Here is a 23216-nt window from a genome sequence, read left to right on the forward strand (position 1 = left end):
AGATTCTTAGTCTGTCTAACGACAGTTTTGTAATTTACTTGTATTTAATTTTTTTAATTTAGCATATAAAAGTGAGTACATGTATTTTCTAATTTCTATAAGAAACAATTCTACTTATACTCTCCGAACTATCATCCTTTTTTGCACACTTTTTTTTTCACATATACTGTCTGATCCAGAAAAAAAAATGTTGATTTAGAAATATATATATATATATATATATATATATATATATATATATATATGTAATTATTTTTTCTTCAATACACATTTTGTTACAATAAAAATATATATGATAAGTACTAGTTTATTATTACAAATTAAAAGAATCAAAAACAAGATTCGGATTCCCTAAAGTAAGACATGGTCTACTCTCAAGATCCCAAAGTCCGCAGCTAAGGAAAGTAAATTGCAAAACCCCGTCCGACTGACAAACTAAACAAATTTATACAGAAGATAAAACATGCTTATTATCATTGACCTCAATTTTCAGAAATAAATACAGTGATAGCCGTTACAGTAGATAAAGTTATTTCAGAAAAAGTGAAGAATCCCACGGCTCCAGTTGTACACTTTACATACAATGTCACACCATATAAGAGAATGAACTGCATTGCTTTGAGATTATCAAAATTGCAGCCTATGATTTGGCATTTAGTAAATAAATCAAATGACTTAGTACAACTACGTGTGTTGTACACCATTTGTTTCTGGGGATCAGAGCAATCTCATTGTGGAATTCAGACTTGAAGAAAACTGTGTAGAAACTTTGGTCTTCATGATAGTGTCAGAAAATTCACAAGATTGTTTCAGATACAGCAGAATCTTGGAAGGTGAGACCCAATAAGTGGCAATTGTCTAGTTCTTCATCGAAGTAAATGGCATCACCATTATTGTGTTGCATCGGACTTTACTGCACCAAGCGATCGTCTATATCCAGCAGCCACCGAGAAGGTTTCAAGAAGAATAACTCGGTTACAGATATGATGGTGAATCGCAGTAACTGAGCCCTGTACCAAAGAGCTCAGATACTTGAGCAACACCTTGGAAGTAAAGACATGTTAAATGAGAGTTGTCTAGTTCTTGATCGAAGTAAATGGCATTGCTATGATTGTGTTGCATTGGACTCAACTGCAACAAGTGATCTTCTATATCCACCAGTCACTGAGAAATTTCAAGAAGAATAACTTGGTTACAAATATGACTGGTGAATTGCAGTGGCTGCGCCTTATACCAAAGAGCACAAATACTTGAGCAACACTTTGGAAGTAAGACCTGCTATAAGGTAGTTGTCTAGTTCTTCATCCAAGTAAATGGCATCGCTATAATTGCGTTGCATTGGACTTAACTACAGCAAGTGATCTTCTGTATCCAGTAGTCACAGAGAGGGTTTCAAAAAGAATAACTTAGTTTCAGATATGACGGTGAATTGCAGCCGCCACACCCAATACCAAAGAGATCAGGACTTGCGCAACCATGACATTCTAATACACCAAGGAGCAGATGTTATGGCAATATATAACCCGACACTATTTAGGTGGACTGACTGTCATCTTAGAGGAACACAAGCATGTGAAAACCTGTAGCATGTATTTGTATTGAAAGAAGTTAGCCATTGATAAACCATAGGAAGCAATGACAAAGCTATTCACTAGTCATGAAAACTCAAATGGAGTATATTTGATGCTCATATGTACAAGCATAAGAAGAAAAGTATAATCTCAGCAGCCAATAGTAAGGGTCTAAGGGAAGTAAATCTGTCAAGTTATTTTCTTCAAGCCAGTGTAAAATATGTGGCGTGAAGATTAAAAGTCAAGTTGGTAAAATAGGATCTGGAAACTCATTTCTTTTATACCAATATGTTGCATACTACTTGCACATTGAAATTAAAAAACATCCAAACAATGTATTTGCACATTGAAATTAAAAATCATCAAAACAATGATGTAGCCTCTTGTTCCTCTGATTATTTTACATAATCATGGTAGATGCCAGAATGAGTCTGTGTGTGCGTGTGCGTGTGAATATAAAACAGCAATGCAAAATGAGCTTGGAGAATTTGAAAGGCACAACAAAATCCACACAGTGAGCAGCAATAAGAACAGAGAAGAAACTATGGCGACCAATGAGTCACTCAACAACAGAACAACTAGAAAGATGAAACTGACTGGCAACTAGTAGTTTTACATATAATCAATGACTTTTCAAGTTATTGATCTTGCAGCTAATTTATCACCAAGGATGCTAGTTCTAGCTGAATTTTCTTGAGGAGACTGGAGAATGTAACATACAGGAAGATGGCGGCTTCTATTAAAAACCCTCTTAATTCTAACATGTGTACTTCGTCAATAAAAAAGTATAACATGTTTCATATTTGAAAGAACAGGATGTAATCTTGGTAAAGTGGATCATATTGTTCGACATACTAGAAATGACTAGGTATCGAGATTACTCAAATTAGATAGCCATGTTGCTCAACAGTGGTTCTTTGAGCAATACTATTCAAGTTGCTCAAAAGCTTCCTAAATGGATGATCAAATTAGGGGCTATTTGGCTTCATGTATTTAGAAAAACTATATCTACATATATAAAGTGTAACACGAAAGTCATTTTTTAGTTTATGAATTCTATAAAATATTCTTTCCAATAGCAAAATGGGATCATGGGCAGTATATTGACATCCACTTTCATTAAGTGGATGTTAAAACACATTCCCTCGACTTTTAATGGGAATAAAAACTTTGTTTACACTGATTTCTCATTTAACACTATAAATGTTACATCTTGAAACACATGAAACCAAATGGCCCATTAAAGTTTCCTTAATAGTCTATAAGGCCCACCTATTGATTAGTTATTTAGTTCAAATACAAGTAAAATGATGAAGGTAACTCTTGCAGGAAAGGCCTATCCGCTGGCAGACTAACAAAAAGGATAGCAAACAAAGAACTCAAAAAGGAAGACGAGAATGCAAGCTGACCAAAATATTGCAATAATAGAAATTTGCACAATATATAATATGGTGAAGGTTTCTAGGAATGCCTTACATTGCAGGAATAGTTCCAACTGGTCATTGCAAGCGTACATTCTGTTGGTGTCCAGCTCTATTGACTCCAATGCTTTCTTACAATTGATGTCCAAGGTTTCAAAAGTTCAGACAGCAACAGAGTAAGTCCACTTCTCAACAAGTGAAGTTCAGCCAATTTTTTTGTCTTTATGAGCTATCTCATCCATTGAAGCGTTCAGTCTTTCCCTTCTTTTTGCTTGAATTTGACGCACACATTCAGTGATGAAGACACTAAGCCTTGGGATAGACTTGCTTGAAGAGGGCATGTTAAGGCCTGCCTTTCTTAAAGCTTGTGAAATGTTCCTCTGATACCTCTGGAAGTGCACATGGCAGAGGGATGGCGATGCAGCAGTTAAAACAGGCCTCCCGCAAATAATTTGGCCAGTTTGTGCATTACTGTAATACAACCACAGAAATAATCAGTAATTAAAAATAGTAACCAGTCATAAGAGAGAATTTTCGAAGGGAGCATGATTACCAATTCTAATTAAACTACAATAGGAGAATTTGGTTGTAATTAAATAAATGTTACTATGTTAGTCCACCAGCTGATGAAACCCGTCGTATTCTAAAATCTAGAAAGAGGGTTTCTAGATCAAAAGAAGACATCTCATGCATTTTAGGCATGGCCTGCATTATTGTCAAATTTAGTCACCTTTAGGTTTATCAAATTGTTCATCAAATTAAGTTGCACTTTCCAAGTTAAGTTTCGTTGGGTCATTAAGACTGTACTCTTCCATATACTTTAGTCCAAATTTGACAATGTAAAGCCTTGTCATGTTGAGGATCTGCACCAGGTGAACCATGGTTTTGATGGATAAGTTAAATTGTTAGATAATCCTTCCTTTAACCAGTGCAATGTTTCTTGGTCACACCAGTAAATCAAAATAGACAACATCAACTGCTCTCAACTATGGAAAGGGAGCCACTATCCTTAAGAATTTTAAAAAAAAATTACCTCCTGTATGCAAAGAAAACCTGAAAGATGGGGTCTTTGGACCTGAGATCGAGAAAAAAAAACTGACTTACAGGGAGAAGAAAAAAAGAAAATGATAAGGCTAGAATGGAAGTGAAGCAAAGAACTATGAGCTGGGAAAAGGTAGCCAAAGGAAAGGAACAGAAAGAAATATCAAGCAGAAGAAAGAAAAGAAAGAGCAGGAAATGGACACCTATAACAGATATAACTCATTTACTCCCTCGACGAGAATAGCCAACAGCTGACTTATTCCAAAAGATGGTGGCACACCCTTGCCACAAAAGAGTGACTTATGTGTCAGAAATGCAAGAGATAAGGGTACACTAAAAATATCCATAGCAATAACAAGCAAGACAATTATTTTCCTCCTATTCTACAATTTTCCTAAGCTGAACCATATTCTATGGTTTATCCTTAGATAAGGCAAGAATCATGGTAGTGCCACAGGATAAAGAAAATTCAGATCTAACATAAACTCGTAGCTTGATGCCTTCCTCCAAGTTTGACCAAGTCCATCGCGGCATGAGAGCAGTAAGCAATGTTACAAGCCCCATCAGAATACTTTATTTAGGTCAACATTAATGAAATTTAAAACTCAGCTGAGCATCTGCATTGCCATAAATTTTACCTACAACATTAAAACGTTCAAAACAAAGCACATGACCAAAATCTAAGCTTCAATGGTACCATGCTTCACATCAGATAATGACAAACTAATTATTTTTCCTAATAATAGATAGTAAAAGAATCTTGCAAACCAAACCAAAAGAATCATAAGGTAGGGACCAAAAATTAAGTCCAAATAGACAGAATCCACAGAGTTAGTGATCCAAATTTGAAAAAAAAAAAAAGAAAGAATCAATACCTCTTAATCACAAAGTTGCAAGCTTTATACAGCGTCTGCTTAGGATCCGAGAGTATATGCGGATGGCAATACCTCGTCAACGGCATCGCCTTCCATTTACACCCAGAGAAACTGCATCGTTTCCTCTCCCCTAACGCTAACCCTAACCCTAACCCCACCCCATTCCCCTCAGCCACCCTTCCTCCATCCCCTTCCGCTTCCCCCTCTCCCTCCTCCTCCTCGAAGGGGCTCTTGCCATTCTCCCAATAGTAATCCCGATGCTTCACCCTCACCTCCTCCATCAGCGCCCAGTACTGCCTCCGGTAGCACGCGGCAAGCTTCCGCAGCCGCCGAGATCGCCGCCGGATCACCTCCTCCCGGGTCAGGGCCGCCGCATCCCGCAGCGACTGGTCTTCTTTCTCACTCTCCACCTCCACCGCCGCCGGCGCAGCCGACTCCTCGCCGGATACCAGAGTGTGGTTAGGGTTCAAATCGGATGGTGGTGGGAGGAGGGTTTCCCTCTTCGAAGGTTTGAATCCCATTCCTTCCTCTCTCTCTCTCTCTCTCTCTCTCTCTCCTCTCTCTCTCTCTCTCTCTCTCCCCCTCCCTCCTTCTTTCTTCTTGGGAAATTAATAATGGTAGTTTTATAGAGGTCAGAGGTGAGGGAGATGGAGGAGAATCATAGACGGTGGATATGAGAGGGGAATTAAGATGTGAAATTGTAATCTTATTGGGTTCTTAATGTAAATTTGTTTTCCTTTTTTTCCTCGGGTACGGTGATGGTTCGTTCCGTGTCAGGTGGTTGCTTTCCAAGTAAGCCACGTGAGCGGCAGGAGACCGTCGCATTAGGTCCGGGCCGGTGGACTTTTGGCAAATTAGGTTTGTTTTTTAAATTTACTGAAGAGAGCATATGGTAGTCGTAATTATTTACAATAATAGGTTCAATCACATGATCGGACGGTTTCGATTACCATTTCATGATTCCAGATTCGCCTAAAAGAGAATAATCGAATTTAAATCATTGAAAGCGATGATCAAAATGAATCACTTTATTAAGAAGTCATTTATATTTTTTTAACAATTAGTTAAAAGAATCACCATCAAATGGTGGCAACGTTGTATCTATATTTATTTATTGTAAACAGATTAAAAAAAATTTATCTATTTTATTCCCTAAATAAAAAATATTAGTAGATGAATAGGTCCAGATTCAGATAAACTACTTTAATGGTAATTTTGTCCGTACCAGACTTGTAGGATAGGAATAAAGATTCAGATTCAAGTTGGATAGATAAATCTAGATCCTAATCAGCAAACCTTGGATACTAAAGTTGGATAGATGAGATTCTATCCAACCCATTCTACCTCCTCTACAATCTACATGCGTCTGTCAGTGTCTGCTTGTGAGAAATATGATGCCTAGATCTTTTCAACTCTGGAATATTATAAGAAGGATTGTGCTTGTGAGAAATATGATACCTAGATCTTTTTCAACTCTGGAATATTATAAGAAGGATTGATTGGAGGAGTAACTACTTTGTGCAGAATATCTCAGCACACAGCTTTCCTTGCATTAATTGAAGTATATATATACAAATAGTAGTAGAGAAGGTGTATGAAATACAATATAACAAGGAGAGCCACCCTCAACCTTTATAAAATTAAGGTGGCCATCTATTTATATTTATTACTATGGTGGTTTTCTTGAGAGAACGCAAGAGTGTTTAGGAGGAAAGCTTTTACTATTTCTGTCTTTGGATCTCTCTCGGGGATTTGAAAGCTTTAAAAGCTCTATTTTCTTGGTTGCTTAAGATAAGCTTTGATGAGTTCTCTGTTCTAACCGCCCTATAAAGTCTTAACGGGCGTTCACTCCCTCCTCTTTTATCTTCTCCTGTCATCCTCTCTGGCTGAAAAAAAAAAAAAAAAACTTTATACTATGATGTAGGACATCAAATACCATGAAAGTTGTTTCTTTTGCTAGCCTCTCTCTCAATTGATGCAAATCAGGGATAGTCATATCAATCAACACAATAGTTCTTTTTACTCGAAAAGTTAACGTCGCAACGCATAAAGAAACTGTGCTTCCTTCTTCTCACCTTAATATCAGAGACTCGTTACTTAATAAGTTTTGACTTCTTAGAATCAAACCAAAGAAAATGGATCTTGTTTGATACCATACTCCCTAAACAAGATGCATTGGAGAGAAAACAAATCATTTTCAGATGCATGAATGGATACCCAGCTGAGTCAACTGCTAGAAGTTTTCCAGTTTTCTAAAAGAATCTAAGCATATGTACTATGCGAATAATATATGTTACATCCTAAGCTATTAATAAGGATTTCTGCCACTTGGGTTTATAAAATGGGCTTCTGTGTAGCTCTATATCAGAATTAGATTCTCTTGTAGTAAATCTAACATGGTATGATGAAAGCATTACGCAAATTATGATGAACTGCAGATTTAATTTCTGATTAAGTTGTTCTAGTCCAAGATCAGGTTAGATTTGGATTATAAAATGCATTATATGAATCAATCCTCATTGATGCCCAGGATTGATCTACTCTTCATCCTTTGGCTATTCAGATCTTCTCTGCATTGGATATAGAATTTATGAATTAAAAAGGAGCTAGTGATTTTCTGATTCTATCAACTAATATTCAGTAAATTAAAGTGTTAATACCACTTTAGTCTAGATGGAAATACTTTAAGTTTTTTTTATGGGGATTGGAAGGTAATTTTATGAACACCTATTTTGACTACTAAACCTTGGTTTAATTAGTACAGAATAGATAGTACAGCTAAATAAGAAATTTAACCCTAAAAATCCTCCCAAGTTTCATACTAAAATCAGTGTCAAGATTATTCTATCAACAATTTAGTTTCAGTGTGACATATGGATGCAAAAGAACTAAATAAAACCTCTCTCTGAGCTCTTTGGTGGTAAGCCTGCACATGTTTTGCTCCTTTCAACTTTGAGCCTTTCAATCTCAGCTTGGATTTGTGCAGCTCCTTCGCCAACTTCAGAGTGCAAATCTCGTTGTAAGCTTGAAATCCTCCTATCTATACTTTTGATCTGGGGCATGTTATCAAAGGAGGCTTTTAGTTAATAATGCTATTTGAATTTGAGAGGTAATCTTGTAGTACAATTTATAATAGATCAACTGAGACAGTGAGAGAAACCTTTCGGTGTGGCCACCGAGCGATCCCATATCTTCGACAGATCTTCTTCAAGGCTGTAGAACATATGTTGAGCTCCTTTGCTGCTACTGCTATCGGCAGATGAAAGTATCCCATTAGGTCACTGAGACGCAGTTTTCCGGTCCTTTCCCTCTGATACACCAAAATTGCAAACAAATACAGTGAAGCAAACTCATAAGTATATCATTAATTGATGAACAACTTCATAAACTATTCGCAAGTATTCAGATAAGTTATTGCAGTTGCATTATGCTTGCAATGGTCATATTTGTCTTCTTCCTTCATAGATGTTAAAAAGAGACATTTAACAATCTTTATCGTTCGAGTGTTCTTCAATACATTTGCTAATGCATACCTGTGCTGCAATTCCACCTCTAGTAGTTCTGATATGAAGACTTTGATCCACTTCTACATGTACATGCCTGGATGGACATAATCCTATTATCAAATAAGCAAAGAAGAAGCTCATAGTAACCCATTAACTAAGGAAGCACAGAATTAGTGATATATTTTTGTTTACTTGTTCATGTTCAACTAGTTATCGCTCTGAAAATTAATCAACCTGCTTCCGGTAAATCCGATCCAATTGTAGTATCGGCATTTGCCGGATCATTGCAGCTCATTCTCGTACACAGAACATCGTAGAACAAAGAGACTGAATCCTGTACAATGACATAATTATCGCGAACTCGCATAATACCATAATCTACAAGAAACTGCTTCACCCACTCCAGGTCTTGTGTGCTTAAACTACAATCATAAAAATTGGGGGGAAAATAGTGAAAAATGCACTTTTGTTGAACAATGACATGTTACATGAACATATGCAAGATCATAAGGTGTAATCAACTATGAAATGCATACTCTATGTAGGATTGATGCGTGGCTACTGCGAAGACGTCAATGCTATCGTATAACTCCAATGTTGCGTGATAGAAAACACCAGGACCTCCATGAATCGAAAGCTTAATGTTCTGCAATCCTAACAACATAGACATTATCTTTTTTTCACTTAGCAAAATTAGGGGGAAAAAAAGAAATAAAATAACATCAAGTCAACATACCATTACTATGAACCACTTCTCTCAAAACATGGCATCTACCGCAATCTAATCTATCCGGTGGCATGTACGATGGGCCATTCACCGGAACCTCACTAATGTTCGATACTGGTACTCCAACATCGCATTTTCCTTCATCGGCGATGACCAACTGCGTGTTTGCGCAATTAATGGGATCAAAGTCCCAAAAGGACGGGTCTTGGATTATGTTAGAGAAGTCCGGGGGAGCAAGAGATTGATTGAATTCAAAATTGGAGAACTCGAGATATTGGAGGACGTCATTGTCGGTGCCGTCGTTTTGCGAGGGGAAATCCAACGGTTGCATGTCGTCCATCGCGGACGCCGGAATGGGGATCGACGGATCGACCGTTGGATTGAGGAACACCAGGCCGGCCCTGTGGATACAGAGGGCAAGCCGTGTGGTGGAGATAGTAGAGAAGAAGCCACAGTTTGTGTATGAGAGAGAGAGAGAGAGAGAGAGAGAGAGAGAGAGGTATTGGAAGGATGCGATAGTGGCGGGAAGAGAGGCGGTTATAGTTGGGGACGGCGGTTGCCGACCGTTGGATTGAAAACGTTTAGATTATTTTGAAATGAGGATGGCGAAATCATTTGCTTTTTGGCCATCGGGAAATTGTAATTTTATACTTATGGCTGTATTGATGGACTTTTGATACAAATTTTAAAAGATAAAGAGATTGATTTTAACTATATATATATATATATATCCATAATTATGTTAGGTTTGACAACTTGATCAATTCTCTAATAAAAATGAGTCACAACAAACCAACTCTAATGCATGTAGCGTAATTTTTCTTTACAAGAATTAGACCTAATTTCATAGTTATGAATATAAAATCCAAACTGTCTCTCTCTTTTGTTATGCGATATATTTGGCACTTCTCATAATTAGTTTTACTGCACGCACTAAAATGTTCAAAATAATTTGGGCTCAAAATTTTTGAACGAGCAACTATTTTTGTTAATATTTTTTAGTCGATATTTTATATTAATTAGTATCGAAAACTTTTTAATTATCATAGTTATTACTATTCCTCAAAATATTATAATTGCTATCAAAATTATTTTGTTTCTTTTAAATATCATTCCATTAGTTAAATCTTACTAATCATAATTAAAACACAACTTAGATAAAAAGACTATTTTTTTCTTGCATAAATTATAAAAAAATAATTTAAAAGCTATCAAATATTATACCCAAGACTATAGAAAAACAAAATATATTTTATTTTATACTAGACAAAAATTATTGATAAATATTTTACAATCAAAAATTAAAAAGAGATATATATTTTATTCATCTAGGCATGTTTATTAATTTAATAACAATCTGTTGTGGATATTTTATTAAAATTTTTTAATTATAATAGTAATTCTACAATTCGGTGATTATAATATTTTTGAAGTTTTTGGTGGTAATTGTGTAAAAAATAACCTTTTTAGTTATTTATTTTTCATTTTAAAAAAAATGAAATTGAGGACCAAAACTCAAGCCATTGATGGGAAGTGGGAAGATGGTTGCACCTAACAATGCCTTTTTTTATAATCTCTTGAAAGGTGATCGGTTTAGGGCATAATTTATATCTTTGTCATCAGTTTTATACTTTTATCCATTAATAGAAATCATAATCATAGCTAATTATGGATAAGCCCTTGATTTATATAAATTAGACATTTGAGATAATTGTTTTAATAACTATACCATAATAATTCTAGTTGAGTAAAAGATGTCTTAGTTCAAACTCTTACAATTCTTTTTTTTTTTTAAAGAAAAATTGTAGATTTTTATGTTGCAGCTTTGTAGTGTTTATATAAATAGTTGAATTTTTATTTTTATTTTTTAAATTTTGGTGAACTTTCCATGCAAAGTTGCGATCCAAATGAAAATAAAATTAATTGCAACGCGCTCAAACATTATGAGAAGAGGGAAAATACTCTGGATAAAAATTGGTGATAAATATTCTACATTCTAAATTTAAGTAAGAGGGGGTATTTTAGCTATTTTCATGTGTTTATTAAATTTTAATGATAAAATTTATTCAGAAAAATATAATGGCAGTTATGATATTTTGAGAGTTCTCGGTGGCTATTATGTGAAAAAAGGACTTGTGAAGTCCCGTTGTCTCCTCCATTCTGTTCTTCTTCTTTCTAAAAATGTCCACAGCACAGACCTGGTCCTTCGCCGGTTTGTTTCTAGGCTTTGGTCTCCTCTTCTTGTATCGTAGCCCATCTCCATCTCCTCAAGCGATGGCAGAAGAGATGCCCGAGTCCATCTACGACATCACTGTTAAGGTAATGGGCTCTTCTTCTACTCATTCATGGTCGATTTTTACTCTTTAGACCTCGTATCATGGTTCTTCTCCTCAGCGTTGCATGCTGGAAACTCTAAAGATGACAACTTGGAAGAATGTTTCTCGTTAATTTTAGCAAATTTGTTTTTTGTTTTTTTTGTGTCGAAAAGAAGAAGTAATTCTGATCTTATTTTGGATTCCTCTTTCTAATTATTGTTTTAGGAGACAGATTAATTAACGAGAAACTAAATACCCTATGTGATCAGGCCTAAATTCATTTCACCCAATAGTTTTATTTTGTGTCACTTTAACATCCTGAAACAAAAGAAATCGAGCGCGCGCCTTTTTCCCTCCCTCTTTCTTTTCCTTTCTTCTTTTTTCTTCTTTTCCTTCTTTCCTTCCCTCCCTCCCCGCAGCCGTTTCCCCCTTCAGCACCCCGCCGCGCCAAAGCGTCGCCAGAGCTTGCCGTCGCCGCGGAGATGGTTGCCGGTGAGTCCTCTTCCATATTGTGAAGTTAATTTTACTTCAATTTAGCCTCGTGGTGTTTTCCCCTCCCCTCTTCCTCTTTAGGTCTCGTCGATCGATCAGCCGGTCGGCTACCCTGAGACACCGCCGCGCTGGTAGTAAGAACTTCACCTCGTGAAGCTCTCATGGTTGGGGCCCTTTGTGGGCTCTTCTCGACTTTGGGAGAGGCCACTCCGTCGGCTTCCAAAGCTGAATACGATCACTACTGATGCCATCCCTCGTGCCGAGCCGTGCCGACCGGCATGTGTGCCGTGCTGGTCCGACACGGCCACATGCCGTCCGGCACAGCCTTGTGCCGGTCATGTGCCAATGTAGAGATATTTTTCTATTTCAATCAAATTTTATCAAATTAACTTTACTTATTTTCTTAACAAACATGATATGATATGTGAAACCTATTTTTTAAACTTTTTCTTACTTCTATCAACTAACTTTTGTCATTTGTTATTTTTAAAATTACAATTTATTTGCCATTTTTTAAAATTAGAATGACGACTCATTTGCCAGACCTAGACAACCACAAAACCGAATTTATCAGAGACAGAAGAAAGAAATGGATCATCTCAAGCTCAATATGATTACAGTCAAATAACGGAAGAACTTGAGTCTATAGGTAGTAGAACATCAAGAGAGGTGCATCCACAGGATGATATGAGTTCATCATCATTACCATCATATCAATCACACCCACCAGAGCCACAACACTTTTATTATACTTCATATCCACAATCTATATATGCTTATGGTGTGCCTGTGCCGGTGCCGGTCGTTCCCGTACATATTCAATATTCATATCATATCATTGAAGAATTATAAAATTTTTATTTGTATGAAGACTATGTGAGACGTTATAATGAGCAATATTATAAGTGAATGAGTTTTGAAGAATTTCGACAGTATTTAACACAACATTTTTGTATTATTCTTGTGCCAGCAAATGAAGCCTTTGATCCTCCTCATCATTCTACATTCAACTAGATATTAGTTTTAATTATTGAACTATTATTAATTATATATTGAATCATCAATTATGTATTGAATGCTATTATGTGTTCAATTATATTATGGAGTATTCAATCATATTATGGAGTGTTTAATCATTAATATTAATTTTAATGAATGCATTCAATCATATTATGTGTTGAATAATGTTTATATTCAACTGTTGTTTTATCTTTAATAAAATAGGTTATTTACAAAAATAATCTAAAGATAAAACATTGTAATGTAGATTTTAAATTTTAATACATATATATTTAGACAAAAAAATTAAAGATTGACATACCAAAGACTAAAAAATATCTTTAAATATCATAAAAAATTTATTAAAAATATTATAAATGTGTGCCACTGCCATGTGCCGTGCTGATGGTGGCACGACACGGCCATCACTGGTTTAAGGGCTTGATCGCCTTTGGCTATCTCGGTCTGCCTTGCACCACCTCGTGTAGGTTGTGTGCGTCATGTGGGTGGGTTTGGTGCGGTGGGTGATAGTGTTGGTGGTGGAGATTGCCAATGACCCCCCCTCTCGTCATGGAGCCCTCCTTGCTGAGACAACTCCTTGCTCGGCCTTCAACCGGGTTGCTCTTCGGGTGCCGTCCCTGCTGTGGGTGTCAATCGGGGCATCGACCTCGACTATCGGTGGTGGGGCATGCCGATAGCCACCTTTTTTCTCTTGGTTGATCTTCTATTGAGTGAGAGGAGGGATGTGACGAGGTGAGGTGTGTGGAGTTGGGCTGCCTAACCCAGCTCAGGCTCGGTTGGGCTGTGGGCAGCCCAAATCGAGTGGAGGAATTGGGCTACGAGCGGCCCAAACTGAGTGGGGGTTGGGCCTTGGGCAGCCCAACCCAACTGTGTGGCCTTGAGCAGCCTAACCCAAGTGGTGGGTTTGGGCTGTTGGCAGCCTAGCCCAAGTTTGTGGGGGTAGCTTGGCCCAAGTGGCTTTATTAGATAATTTGTCCTTCGGGTCCAAGCTTAGTGGGTCAAATTGGTGGTATTTGGATTGGTTGTAGCCCAGCCTATTTCTTTAAGTGTTGGGCTGACCCAAATAAATTAATTACTTTTCATATGTTGTAATGCATTTTTAAATTCTCTGTTTAATTATCTATGTCAACGAGAAATTTAATTAATTATTTTAGAGGGTCGCTTGCTAGTCACAATAATTATTGTAAATTAATTTTATTGAATTAGACTGTGGCCTAAGAGTGCAGTTACAACTAACTCATAATAGTAAATTAGTTTTAATTGGGATTCAGCGTGTTGATTACAATTTGGTTAAATTAATTTTAGTTAATTGAGTTATTGATTTGACGATATCTATATTAATTGCTCCCGTCGGATAATTACTATAGGAAAATTATATTAAGCAAATTGTCTTATTTAACGAAGCAGATTAATCTTGCCTATGTAATTTACCTTAAATAGATAATAAATGATAATTCAAAGTAAATTATATTAAATTACTTTTAATAATATGTTAGGCGTCGGTATAGCTATGCTAGCTCTACCTAATTAATAAATATAAGAATCTATAGATGGACCTACCCAAGCCTATAGTGAATGTCAGTAGAAGTATTTAGTTAATTATTATAAGGAATATGGTGCTTATAAATTTTATTCATCTTTATTATGGAAGTGGACTCTCTACTATGCGAGGATGATTCCGTGGCCAGTAGCGATAGTATTAAGAAAGCGATATCAAGCAAATAAAACTTCTATAATCTAGGAGTAGTGTAAAGAATGCAATGCCTTACCTTATGACACCATCGTATTTATATAATGCATGTGCATACGCTTTCTTACTGTTAGTAATACATGTCATGCATGTTAATTTTATTTGATGTTAAGTAAGATTACGTGTATTATTGATTTTTATGCATATCTTGTAGGCATGATCACGTGTGATAGCACGTAATGCATAATAATGATATGTGTTCCATTATGCTTGTTATGCTATATAATATCATGCCACTTGCATACGTGCACGACGATAAAGGGGTGACTTCTATGTCTCGACAGTAACCGACATCTCCTCAATCAGGGTTAGAGCGAGGGGATATTATTATACTTATATAATATGACCCATGCTTGAGGTCTTAGTCTGTTGATCACGGACAATCATGCAACAATTTCGTCAGGTGACAAGAGATTTACTATCGATTGACGAGAGTCAAACTCTTTATAGTATTTAAGTTAGAAAGCAAAGGGTAGGATGACGTAGGCCTAGCAGTACCCAATGACTTAGGGTGAGGGTGTCCGTAAGTGACAGCTCATGATTTTCGCATGGTGGTGCGATGATGTGGAGCGGAGGGCTTTGATGGTAGTATCGATGTGCGATACTAACCTATGTTATGAGCTTACGACTAAGTCTTTTAATCTGCGATGGCAGGCAATTGGTCATACTATTCACTGGGTAAGGAGCCGATGAGTTACCACTAAGATCTACCCTATCTTGTGGATATTGTGTAGTCGAGTGTGAGTATTAATGTAGCCAACAGACGTAGCTCTATATGAGCCTGAGTTACAGGCTTGATAGTTTGAAGTGATGTATAACATATAGTGTAGTATTGATATGGCCTATGGGCGGAGCTCGGTGTGAGCTTGAGTTTGAGGACTTGATAGTCCGGGTGTTGATGCATGTTATGTTATTGATTGCTAATGCATATGCACATTAGATAAACATTATGAGTATGTGGTACTGATGCATTAGTTTGATCATGATGTGTATGTTCGTAATTACCTATTATTGCATCTTTATTTACACAATTTGTAGATTATAAAAGTAGATACTTGCTGGGTTTTATATCACCACTACTTGGTGGAAATATTTTCAGATTTGTAAATGGCCCTAAGCTCGTGGAGGATCTGGCAAGACTAAATTATAATTTTTATTTATTTATTTATTTTCTTTCATATAAATTAAGCTAGATGGCTTGTAGCCCTTGCGTGAGCAATTGCATCTATCTATGATTATGTATTTCGAGGCTTATTTTGGCCTATGATGTTATATGCTTCTTTTTGTTTTGAATTATTTGTGAAAATATGGATCTTTCTCCTTTTTATTGTGTTGAAACATTGACCAATATATTATATGGAAATCATATAGGCTCGACCCAAATGTGGAGCACGTGTATTTGGTAGCGGGTTGTTACATTTAATTTTTCTATTATATTTAACCAATTCATAGGTCGAATTTGAAGATATTCACTAGATTCAAAGTTATATATGATTGAATAAGCTTTCCAACTTTTAAAATAATACTGATCGAAGTTCAAGTAACAAATATATTAAACATACATATATTTTTGTTATATTTTTATCATTTGAAATCCGATTGGTATTATCTTATATGAGTTGAAAAAGCTTATCCAATTATTTTCAAATTTGTCTCTAATTAATATCTTTAAAATCAGGTTGTAGATTAGTCAAATATGATGGAAAAAATATCGATTTTAATATAAATACAACCATAAAGGGGTAAAGTGATATAGATAAAATTATAAAAGAATGAAATGAATTTAGGCATAACCACATAGGGGTAAAATATAATTTTCCGTTAATTAATATATATGGTGATTCATACTGGTAATATAGATTCATTTTTGGTTGAATTTGTTTCGATTTATGTTTTTGTTTGATTATTTTTTGTTCTGAACTTTGTGTGATGTCTACCCCAAAGATGACAACTAGGGAATGCCTATGTCTAAGAAAATTAACTTTGTCACCTATTTGTGTCAATTACCTTTTTGGGTTCAAATAATTGTTTTTGCCATGAAAATAATGAGGTTAATTTTACATTTCTCCCGGCCGTTTGAAGATTTGTTTTTTACTTAATTTTCAGACTTTGCTACACACTGCTTCTTTTAAGAGAGATTGATTAAAATATGGTCAATTAAGTGGTGTTATTATATATTTGGTTGACATTTCTGCTGATAGTGGATTCTTTTTATTTTCTTGGATGCACTATTGTCTCTTATATCGTTGCTTGTTTTTTATTCATTTCTTCTTTTCACCATTGGGATCATGTGGCAGGATATAAAAGGAGAAGATGTGAGCCTGAGCACATACAGTGGGAAGGTCCTTCTCATTGTCAATGTTGCTTCAAAATGGTACTAATAGAAATATAGAATCAAATCTTGCTTTTTTTAGCTCTGGGGTTTTACCATATCTGCTATGTCCTTATATCTACTGATGTGCGTGCAAAAAGACCTTCAGTTAGAATAAGAATAAAGCCTTACTCACAAACTCTCAACAAACATTTTATAAAATTTGATGATTTGTCATCATATTGTGTATTGAATTATTGATTATGATGGTTGTTATGTAGAGAGAAAAATTAAGGGTGAATTAGATGACAAGACATCACTTTTTGTAAAATTTTTGTAGAGTGTTGCAAGCATACCAATGTTTTGCTGAATGATTCTATAGTTATGAGAGTTGTCTGTCTTCAATCCTCATGATTGACTGTACTTTAATTGTGACCTATTCTTAGATTGCAATGACTTGATGTAGTTAGTGATGACCAGTTCAAATTCCTACAAATATCTTAATGGCCGCTGCACTTATTTTCCTGCTCAGCAATGAATTATAGATGGATTATGGTTTGGGAGATTCTGCCTAATAGGAATTATTAGATGATGATTATTTTCCTGAACACTGATCCTGGAAAGAGAGCATGCAGAAATAGCTTCTTTTCTATGTACAGATATTGTCTTTGTTTCTGGAAAGCTTTTTCTCGAGAAGAACTGTTCATTGAAGATCAATTTCCAGTGCTTGTTGGGTTTTGATAACTGGAATTTGGCATGCCGGATATATAAAAATCTCATAATATAGTTAAGATTCCATATTACAGAATCATATGTGGAAATAAATTTATCAATTCAGTTTACAATATTAAAGAACTAGGGGCAACACCCATTTTCAATCATTTGGCAAGTTTTCATCCTGTAAATTTTTGTTTATTTCTATACTCTCAATGTCTAACTGATTTGTTGTGTTACATTACTCTCTATATATGTGGTCTATTTTTTGTGTGAAATACCAAAATTGCAGCATCAGAAGTGATCTTATACATTTCAGACATTAATTGCTCTTTATAGCCATTACTTCTTGGAAAGATATATTTTTCTTAAGCAGCTGTTCTAGTTATAACCTGAAAATAGTTTGTCTCAGATCTGTAGAATTTTTCGGTATGTCTCATATAGATTGATAATTTATTTATGTTATGTATCACATCTATGCAGTGGATTGACTAATTCCAACTATAAGGAGATGAATGTGCTGTATGAGAAGTACAAAAGTAAAGGTCCGCCCATTGTTCCTGTTCTCAAGACCTGCCATTGAATCAAATATCCTAGATAAGGCCATTCAAAATTCTATTGGGCATTAATTAATTTCTTTGCTGTTGCGCTTGTTCTTTGAAGGATTCGAGATACTGGCATTTCCCTGCAACCAGTTCGGTAGTCAAGAACCGGGGAGCAATGAGGAGATTCAGGAGACAGTCTGCACGAGGTTTAAAGCTGAGTTCCCCATATTTAATAAGGTAATTGCAAAGAAAAGAAAACCCGATAGCAATGATTTTCGTGCCAGTGGGCGTGCCAGCTCCATACGCCTATTGGCACACCTCTAATTGCTTTTTATGATCTTTATACATATTTTTTGTTTGAAGATATGTATTAAAGTCTATATTAGAGTCATTTGTCTGTAGATAATATTGTAAATGACTTATTTGGTTACATATATAGCATGGTTTTAAGTTTCAGCCGATCCCAATCCATGGTGACTGGTTTCGGCTAGGTATCAGTCGATCAGGCCCGATACAGGCTCTCCCTCTCTCTTCTCTCACTCCATCTCTCTTCTCTCTCTAATTTTTTTTCATTTCTTCTCTCACCGGTGTCTCATCTCTCTCATTTATCTCTACTCTCTCCTTCTAGTGTTTTCCTCTCTTCTTCTTCCTTTCTTTCTTTTCTCCACTCTCTTGTCTCTCTCTCTCCTTCAATCTCTGTTATTGTAGTAGAAAATCTGCTGCAATAACAAAGAGTGAGATAGAGAGACGAGAGAGAGAGTGGAGAGAGAGAGAGAGAGAGGGAGGAAGAGATTGAGGAGTAACAAAGTGAGGAAGAGATTGAGAGGGAAAGAGAAATGAGAGAGAAGAAATGAAAAAAAAATTAGAGGAAAAAATTACCTTGCGACAGTAAGAGAGAGGAAGGAAGAGAGAGAAAGATGAGGGAGAGAGAAAAAATTAAAAAATAAAATTTGCCTTGTGGCAATAAGAGAGAGAAGGTAGAGAGAAGAAATAAAAGAAAACTAAATTTTTTTTTGCCTTAGCAGTAATAGAGAAAGGGAGGAAAAGAGAGAGAAGCGAAAAAAGAAGGGAGAGCCAACTCAATATTTATCAAAGTTTTGAATAAGTTAATATAATTTTTAGGTTTTAGACTTCATATGAGAATAATTATTATTTTCTTATCATTTTTTTAAATTTTTAGAAATTCTCATATTTTTAAATAATACTTATAATTTCTATGATTAAAAAATAGTTTAATTTGATACGGGCGGCTAATACAGCCGATATGACCGATACGGTCGACATGTATTATTTTTTCAGATGGCCGATCTCGATTCCGATACTGAGTTTTAGAAACTTGATACATAGCAATAGTCAAATTAGAAGCATGATTCAACACAACATATTTATTAATTGACAATATTTAAGTAATTAAAAATCAAAACCTAGTTAGTAAAATGACAAGAAGGATCTAAGATTCATTTGTTAGTACAAGAAAGAACATGAAAATATTATGTCAAATACCGTTGATAATCCTCAAAACTCATCCATTGATAGTAATATTTGTTCTAAGTTCTAACGCTTTATATTTCACATATGAGGTGATAATGATATTGAACATGCACATGACTTTATAATTTTCCTAATTTTTTCAAATTAAATGAGTTTCATATTTTGTGAGTAAATTTTTTGGGGAAAATAGTATTATCAATTAATTTTTTCAATTATGATAATTTTAGCTAAAAATTATAAAAGTTGGTGTCAAATTAACTCATGGAGTTAATCTAACATCCTCCTACTCTAAGTTTGACTCAATTTGAATAAATTTGACAGATTAATTTTAAATTTTATGAAATTTAGGGCAAAAATTAGGGGAAATCAAAATTTCCCTTTAATTCCTACATTCTAAAAATTAATTTCATAGATCTAGCACCATGCAAACGACTTTTATAAATGATAGATCTAACAAAATTAAGTTAGATATGTCATTTGTATCTGTATACCTCAGATTAGTTTGTAAAGTGTAGAACAAAGAAATAAGAGAATGAAATAAAATTTTTTTAACCTTTTGATGGGATTTAAGAAGAACTCTTAAACCCCTCATAAATCTCCTCTCTTTCTCTAATTTCTACTTTTTCTTTTTGGGAAAGTGGTTATCAAAGAGACCTATTTGACTTGCCCTTAACGGGTTTTAGGCAACACCCATTTTGTGTCGCCGATACCCTACCCATGTCGGTCAGCATGGCCCAGCACAGGGTTGTGCCAGCGAGGCACCTTATGCCATATGCTGGTATACCACAGACATGACCATCCTTGCTTGGTTGAACTTGGAGCCTCTTCTAGGTCCCTACTATATTCTTCTTTCACAATTCCATATCATGTTTTTGTCCCAATACATTATGGGTATCATTAAGCAATAATGTGAGTTTTCATGATGATAAGACCTCTTTACCTTTACAGAGAAAGCTCTAATTTACAAGTAGATGCTGAAAGGTACTTACTTTCTCTAAAAGCTCATTCTTTGTTTATCAAAGTATCTGTTAAGTTCTCTTTTTAGTTTTATATATTAGTAACTAAAATGAAGTTATTTCTCTTTGTTAGTATAATTATCATGTGATTATTCAAATGAATTGAAGGTAAGGTTTGACAGCAGAGATAGGTTGAGACCTAGGTCATGAATGATGTGTAGTAAGAGCAAATTGAACATATTTGAAATTTGAATATCTTTACATTTAAATTTCACATTTTTACCTTTAATATATTAGATAATATATTGCATATACATATACATTCCAGCGATTTACAGCCAGCTCTTGGTTCTTGAGCAAGCTCCACCTTAGAATTACTTGGAAACCTCACATACATTTATTCCCAGGTTAACGTAAACGGGAAGGACACTGCACCACTCTACAAGTTCTTAAAATCACAGAAAGGTGGATTTCTAGTTGATGGCATCAAGTGGAACTTCACCAAGTTTCTCATTGACAAAAATGGGAAGGTTATAGAGAGATATGCGCCAACAACATCTCCCTTGAAAATAGAGGTATATTTCTACCAATAGCGTGATTTTATCTCTGGGAAAGTAGAAAAATATTATTTATCTACGTTGATGCATGCTTACTGTCATTGTTCTTTCTCTTCATGCAGAAGGATATTCAGAAACTGGTGGAAGCTTCATGATTTAAAACTTGGTATTCTGAAGGATTTAATTATGTAGCTTGTTTAAAAGTATGTCTATTAGTCTTAATAAAGGGTTACCTTGTTATAGACTGTCCTCCCTGTTGCAAAATGCATCAATTTGCAGATGTGCCTTCTAGTAAAGAATTTGACATTCTCAGATTCAGCCGATAATTGTGCATGAGATAAGATGTTATGATATCTTGCATTTAGGAAGCCTTTGGTGCAGTATACATCTGATTTTTTGCAGAATCATACCGAAACAAATGAATTATAATTTGCTACTTTGATAAGACTCAATCTTAAATTGCTCAACTTGCAATTTTTATAGTGAAGAAAGCAATTTGATCTTAATTTAATCTGGCTCTTCTATGTGGTGAATGTATATAACAATTGGTGACATTGCAAAAGCCATGTGTTGAAACTCTGTCCCTTATAAGTTTTGTTGCAGACTTGCTGTAACAGATGAATGAATTCCTAACTGATGTATCTCTGGTCAGCTATGAGAATTGTGTATCTTCTAGTCTGAATCAACTGTCAGTTGATCAGATAAGATTACACTAGAAATGATAAACTTATATAAACATTGAAACAACCTAGGATCAATAAAAATAAAATGAGTTTTACTGTTTCTAGTCAACCCTTGGATTAATTTTCACATATTCAATATTATAGTTCAATCCTTTTTTTTCTGGGTCATGGACTTTATCTTCCTGTGCAGTTTGTTGCAGTTTGGCATTGTCTCAAACTCAAGTTTAGTGTAGGTTTCATGCCAATTGAAAAATAATAGAAATTTTACAGATAACCTACCTGCCAGTATGAAGAAATTTCATCAAAATGCTTGGTGTGGCTGTTATTTGATATTCCATTCTCATCATGGATTGATTCATTTATTTAAGCAGATGGAGGATTTTAGCTCAACTACTAGATTCAGATAGTGTTATTGAGCAAAGAAGTCAAAAGGAGTTTAAAGTGGTTGTACTTATTGGATACTTATTTAAGCTGAGGTGATGTTGATTAGATCTTAATATCACAACAAACTAATTATTCATTAGCAGAGCAAGTCAAAGGTAGGACAACTTTTCACTTTGGTGGATTCATCAAATCAATCTGTGACATTAAAATTATATATAATGTCTACATTACTAGTAGTGAGCATTCACTATATTTGGTCTGCCTCTCAAATTGCCACTTTAAATTACAAATAACAACCCTCCATTTTGGCTATATTATAAGTAAAGCCCCCTCTTTCCATCGTTTACAAATTAATCTCACACTTCATTGAAAAAAAAGAGAGAAAAGAATACCAAAGCCATACCGGAGTTAAGTTTAACTTAACAAGCACTTAGTGGGATGAATTAATAAGTACAACATTTCATCCATTTCAAAATATAATTTTGTATTTCCTAAATTACTCTCAGTTTTTTTTCTCTGATATGATATTTGAGATTAAACAAAAATAGTTTGAATTCATTGATTTTATGGGATTGGATGCGATTTTAGTATTTTTGGAGGCTTGATTTGATCCTAATATGTTGATAATCTTTGTTTTAGAGGCTTTATTTGGTTAAGTAACCTAATGGTTTGGTTATATTATATCTGTCTGTCAAACAGGCTGTGGCTTAATATTCTTTAGCAATATCTGTTTGTAAATAATAAAAAGAGAGGCCTTTATTTATAATATAGTCACAAGGTTAGGTGTTATTTGTATTTTGTATATCATTTTAATTTCATATATCAATATATCATAACATAATTATGGATTGTTTAGT

General features: G+C 35.0%; 3 protein-coding genes across 4 annotated transcripts; 1 reads left to right on the forward strand and 2 right to left on the reverse strand.

The window, feature by feature from the left end:
• Positions 1–444: 444 nt before the first annotated feature.
• LOC140802457 (uncharacterized) lies at positions 445–5515 on the reverse strand. Of its 2 annotated transcripts, none has more exons than XM_073158003.1 (3): positions 4909–5515; positions 3048–3463; positions 445–1164 (listed from the first exon to the last, which is right to left on the reverse strand). In XM_073158003.1, the coding sequence occupies exons 1-2, from the start codon at positions 5427–5429 to the stop codon at positions 3196–3198; spliced, it is 789 nt and encodes a 262-aa protein (XP_073014104.1). In that variant the 5' UTR covers positions 5430–5515; the 3' UTR covers positions 445–1164; positions 3048–3195. The 2 variants fall into 2 exon arrangements, with proteins under 2 accessions (XP_073014104.1, XP_073014103.1); XM_073158002.1 differs by having other exon boundaries at positions 445–1580.
• A 2281-nt stretch (positions 5516–7796) lies between these two features.
• LOC140802190 (uncharacterized) lies at positions 7797–9481 on the reverse strand. The gene is made up of 6 exons (XM_073157633.1): positions 9151–9481; positions 8951–9068; positions 8649–8836; positions 8442–8524; positions 8069–8218; positions 7797–7961 (listed from the first exon to the last, which is right to left on the reverse strand). The coding sequence occupies exons 1-6, from the start codon at positions 9479–9481 to the stop codon at positions 7797–7799; spliced, it is 1035 nt and encodes a 344-aa protein (XP_073013734.1).
• Positions 9482–11249: 1768 nt separating this feature from the next.
• On the forward strand, positions 11250–21660 carry LOC140802458 (probable glutathione peroxidase 2). Its single transcript, XM_073158004.1, has 6 exons — positions 11250–11460; positions 17016–17092; positions 18227–18288; positions 18407–18525; positions 21143–21310; positions 21415–21660. Exons 1-6 carry the CDS (start codon positions 11323–11325, stop codon positions 21445–21447), a joined length of 597 nt encoding a protein of 198 aa, XP_073014105.1. The 5' UTR covers positions 11250–11322; the 3' UTR covers positions 21448–21660.
• The last annotated feature ends 1556 nt before the right edge of the window (positions 21661–23216 follow it).

The sequence above is a fragment of the Typha latifolia genome, chromosome 15 (assembly GCF_019914945.1).
Source record: "Typha latifolia isolate L0001 chromosome 15, TyphaL0001v2, whole genome shotgun sequence".
NCBI lineage: Eukaryota > Viridiplantae > Streptophyta > Magnoliopsida > Poales > Typhaceae > Typha > Typha latifolia.

Coding starts and splice junctions, on each gene's coding strand:
- LOC140802457 (XM_073158003.1), bottom strand. CDS start 5,429: ATGGGATTCAAACCTTCGAAGAGGGAAACCCTCCTCCCACCACCATCC. Junction 3,464..4,908: donor TGCAACTTTGTGATTAAGAG/GTATTGATTCTT, acceptor GTTGTATTACAG/TAATGCACAAACTGGCCAAA.
- LOC140802190 (XM_073157633.1), bottom strand. CDS start 9,481: ATGGACGACATGCAACCGTTGGATTTCCCCTCGCAAAACGACGGCACC. Junction 9,069..9,150: donor AGAAGTGGTTCATAGTAATG/GTATGTTGACTT, acceptor CTATGTTGTTAG/GATTGCAGAACATTAAGCTT. Junction 8,837..8,950: donor ACGCATCAATCCTACATAGA/GTATGCATTTCA, acceptor TTATGATTGTAG/TTTAAGCACACAAGACCTGG.
- LOC140802458 (XM_073158004.1), top strand. CDS start 11,323: ATGTCCACAGCACAGACCTGGTCCTTCGCCGGTTTGTTTCTAGGCTTT. Junction 17,093..18,226: donor GTCAATGTTGCTTCAAAATG/GTACTAATAGAA, acceptor ACATCTATGCAG/TGGATTGACTAATTCCAACT. Junction 21,311..21,414: donor CATCTCCCTTGAAAATAGAG/GTATATTTCTAC, acceptor CTCTTCATGCAG/AAGGATATTCAGAAACTGGT.